The following is a 4,465-nucleotide window of genomic DNA, read 5'->3' on the forward strand; positions in this document are numbered from 1 at the left end:
AAAGTAATTAGAAGTAAAAAAATGTTCAAGTAAAATATTTAACCTTGTGTAATCTATATAGCATTCAAAATTACATTTTAAACAATAAAAAATTACATGTTATATTTTGTATTCTAAAAAATATTTTCACCTAAAAAAAATTGATCCCTTTCCACTCATATTAAATCTGGAATTAAATAAAACTAGACTAGTTATACACGAAGCGAACGAAAAAACATTAGTCATAAATATATTCTTAATAATTTTGATATTACTTTAAGGAGTTGTCTATAATGCGACTTTTTGGAGATTCCGGTGACGGAATCCGGCGGAAGAAATTGAGGTTAAATCCTGATTTGTTGCAATTAAAATGGTTTTTTAACTGCATATTTGGATTCAGCACCCTGAAAAACCCCTGAGAAACTAGCTATCAAACTTGCGATTCCAATAAATACCTGCCGGATTTCGACCGGAAAAACCCGCCGGAAAGACTTTCAAAAAATTGTGTTATAGACAACTGATTACTTTAATACATCCCTACAATATTTTGTTTTTTCAACCCAGCAGAGACGGTCCATGTCATTGCCATGTGGTAGCAGTTGAGTCCGCAAGGCGAAAATTTTGACAATATTTTGTTTTTTCAACCCAGCAGAGACGGTCCATGTCATTGCCATGTGGTAGCAGTTGAGTCCGCAACCGAAAATTTTGAATGGATAAAAATTTATGTTATTTACCAATGTATTAGTTCCACGTCATCAATTTTCGCCAAACTTCACATAAGCACAGCTTCACTGGTGCAGGATAACCACTTCCGTGCCAATTTGCTTCCCAGACCTGAGAGTCTACGTGTCGAACGACTTTTGCTGGCTCGCTTGCTCATATAGTTAATGATTGCTTCCAAACCATCTCTAACTATCTCTGGCGGTGGTCGAATTAGCGGGTTACCCTCTAGATTTAGCCGCTGCAGCTTCACCAGCGCTCCAAAGAAATCGGGCAGGGTTTTAATCTGGTTATAACTCGCGTCCAATTCGACGAGACGACACAGCCCACTGATCGAATCCGGCAAGGCGCTTAAGTAGCCAAAGTTGCGACTCACATTAAGAATTTGAAGGCTTACCAGGTTGTCAATGTCTTCAGGCAGATAGCTGAGGTTGTTCATATGGACGTCCAGAACACGCATAAACATCAGGCATGAGATGGAGGAAGGGAGATAAGAAAGATTGTTGGAATGAACAGAGAACCTCTGCAGGTTAAACAGTTTGATTCCCAGTGTCTCAGGTAGCCGCTGTAGCTTGTTGAAATCGGCAATCAGCTCTTCCAGAGAACTGATAGAGTTAATTTGTAATATGTTAGCCATAAAATCATACAATCCATTAGATTGCAGAAATTTAAATCTTCAAAGCTAGGGTTTGCAAACGATTTTTACCGAAATCTTGAAAAACCCGGCAAGAAAGTTCCCAAAAATATGGAGTATCTTGAATTAAATATTCGTCGAAAATACTGAGGGCTCGAATACAATTTTTACCGGCAATTTAGAATGCTTTCTGGCAATTCGGCAAAGAAGTTTCCAGAAATGTTGAGGATTTTAAGCTTCTGCAGTCGTCCCATGGATTGCGGCAGCGATGTGATCTGGTTCGAATGGACGTCGAGAGTTCTCAAATTCACCAGACTCGTCACGGATTCGGGCAGACACTGCAGCACGAAATTAATTTTGCAAGGAAAATCAGATGAATGAGATCAAGAAAGTCTATATAACGATGCAATATTGCTACCTTTACCTTCATGTTGTTATTAGAAAGGTCAAGTTTAGAAATGGTCGACAGCTTCTTTGCAGAGTCTGGCAAGTTAAAGAGTATAAGCCTGTTAAGTTCGTGGAGAAGCTGTTGAAGGTCTAGCTTCGTATTTCCCTTAATATCAGCTTCGGATCTTGAGATAGAAGAATTCTCAGGCTTCTTTATAATGCTGTCGTACATGTGATAGAATTCCTCAAGCTGTATAACGGATCTGTGTGGAGCCTTTTCTTCGTCTGCAAGTTTTTTCGCCTCAGCCTCCATTGCAGCCTGTATTAATTAATCCATGCAATTTATTTATTCTGCAAATAGGTAAAACTAAAATTCACAAAAGAAAGAATTGAGTCTGATGTAAGAAGACCTTGGCAGCCTTGCAGAGAGAGATATCCATGTCGGGGGGATTGGGGAGGGCTGCGATGGCTTTGATCTTCCAAGCCAATTCCAACTCAATGCGGGATACGGCTTTCCGCGATTCTTTTACAAGGTCTTGACTCGGCCGAGTTCCCAGGCTTCCCTCCTCTGCTGCAGCCGCAGCCGACGCCATTGTTATCAAGTTTCAAACCTTGGCTGCGTCTTCAAAGATCCAAAAGGGATACTGCTTGTGTGAAGGAATTGATCAGATTATCAGTTTATTGATGGTGCAGAGTCTTTTTTCAGACTATCTGCCAACATATACCTTTGATTGTTATTATAATGGATCTGCTACCTAGCCAAAACCACACGAAATTCACAGAAAGTTATGCGTGGTGGGAGGGTTAGTAGAGATCCCTCGCGAAGGCTACGACCGGATATGGGAAGAAGTATGCGAGAGTCCATCCAGATCGACGACTTGTGAATAACTGCTGTTATCGATTAGACACGTAAGGTTGATATTTTGAATGATGGGTCCTGATCAGTACCTATGAAGCAATGGCAAAATCATTTCCCTATCAAGGATTGACTAAGATATTGTAAAACCAAATGTTAAAAATCAGGTTGGTTATTATAGAAAGCCCTATCCCACCTACCTTTGTTGAATCGGATAATGAATTTACGCTGTCACGTTCCATAAGATTTAGCCGGCTCAAGAAGGCATACGGCCTTACCACAAATGGATTTATCTTTTAAATAAATTTAAATTAATTAATGGTGTGAGTAGATTGTATTTATTGCAAGAATAATATTTTAATTTTTTTTTTAAACGATAGATGGAGTGTCAGTCGTTTATTTAGACGTAGAATATTATCTTTAATGGGAAACAGAGAGATGAAATGTCCATTTATTTATATGTTTTAAAATTTAATACATAAAAATAGATTTTTCAATTATTTCTATATTTAAATATATATATTTTTTTCCATGATTTGGGTGAATGGAGACGTGTTAACAGAGGTTTCAGGGCCTGCCACCTTACAGCTTTCATTTACTTGTTGGCTTCGTCTCTTCTCCTGCCGCTGCTCGTGGATTATCCTTTCAACTCTCTGATTCTATTGAATTTGTATTCCGTAGTAAGTTACGCAAAGGCATAGAGTGACTTTTGGCCCTTCACTGAGAAGGGGTAGTTGGCCTCTAACGATGCAGTGACAGTGACTTAGCACAACATGCAAGTAATTTGTTTATTAGGCCTAGTAGATTCATATGTTTGCTTGTGATTCGTATTGGATTTTAGTTGGTGGTGCCAAGACAGGACCTTTTTCATTTTAAAGCACTAGAATTTCATAGAGACTATTAAAGCTGAGATTGCTCCCTTCCCATCCATTTTTCAACATTGGGAATTTTATTGTTTCCCAAATTTTGTTTCCAGTATGGTAATTTTATATTTAAATTTAATTAATAAATATATAAAAATATTATTTTCATATATATTTAATATTATGTATTATGTATTCAAGTTATCTATAATACATGTATATATATATATATATGATTTTAATAAAATTAAAAATAAAAATATTTATATATATAAAGATGTGAAAACCTTGTAAATATAAATAATATTATGAAAATCCAAATCAAATCCATTTTAATTTAAGTTTATCAAGTTCAAACTTATTTTCATGTTTTGTATTAAAAAAAAAAAAAAAAAACCTAAAAAGATTGATACTTTAATAGATTTTAAATTATTAAATTAAAATAGATATATACTAATAGTATAATATAAAATAAATTATAATAAATATTTTGTTATGAAAATATTATAGTAAGTATTTTATCATAAAATAATATCCCAAAAAAAATTATTAAATATAACCTTTTTTTTCTTTAGTAATAATATAAATCTTCAAACATTTCTCTATTTTACTTTGGCTTAAAATGTAGGAAATCCTTATTATTATTCTACGGACCGCATGGTATATAGCATTACTAGATTTTTCAGTATGCATTAATTGGTTTGAACTTCCTTAGTATTGTGCATATTAACCAATGTTTTAATTAAATTTTGAATTTAAAATTACTAAATTTTCATTTTCACAAGTTTTGATTGAACAAAAAGTTTTGCTCTCTTCGAGACATATTTTTCAATATCTCCACACTTATATCCAAAGTTTTATCTTTTCAAGATTTTCATTTCTTCCATCTCCACACTTATATCCAAAGTTTTATCTTTTCAAGATTTCCATTTCTTCCATCTCCACACTTATATCCAATGTTTTCAACCTCTTCAAGATTTTCAAACACTTTTATGCAAATTTTTTACCATGTATATGTCTGTTTGA

General features: G+C 34.7%; 1 protein-coding gene across 1 annotated transcript; it reads right to left on the reverse strand.

The window, feature by feature from the left end:
* Nucleotides 1–271: 271 nt before the first annotated feature.
* Nucleotides 272–2,420, reverse strand: LOC149241246 (uncharacterized). The gene is made up of 4 exons (XM_089367475.1): nt 2,131–2,420; nt 1,758–2,039; nt 1,505–1,671; nt 272–1,304 (listed from the first exon to the last, which is right to left on the reverse strand). Exons 1-4 carry the CDS (start codon nt 2,311–2,313, stop codon nt 752–754), a joined length of 1,185 nt encoding a protein of 394 aa, XP_089223601.1. The 5' UTR covers nt 2,314–2,420; the 3' UTR covers nt 272–751.
* Between the last annotated feature and the right edge of the window lie 2,045 nt (nt 2,421–4,465).

Source organism: Pinus tabuliformis, chromosome 8 (assembly GCF_031772625.1).
Source record: "Pinus tabuliformis cultivar Carrire ecotype Pingquan chromosome 8, CPIR1, whole genome shotgun sequence".
Taxonomy (NCBI): domain Eukaryota; kingdom Viridiplantae; phylum Streptophyta; class Pinopsida; order Pinales; family Pinaceae; genus Pinus; species Pinus tabuliformis.

What these genes read in the sequence shown, in the direction of transcription:
- LOC149241246 (XM_089367475.1), bottom strand. Translation starts at nt 2,313, where the DNA reads ATGGCGTCGGCTGCGGCTGCAGCAGAGGAGGGAAGCCTGGGAACTCGG. An exon ending in TTTCTAATAACAACATGAAG is followed by an intron (nt 1,672 to 1,757) that starts GTAAAGGTAGCA and finishes TTCGTGCTGCAG; the next exon opens with TGTCTGCCCGAATCCGTGAC. An exon ending in GAAAGCATTCTAAATTGCCG is followed by an intron (nt 1,305 to 1,504) that starts GTAAAAATTGTA and finishes TAACTCTATCAG; the next exon opens with TTCTCTGGAAGAGCTGATTG.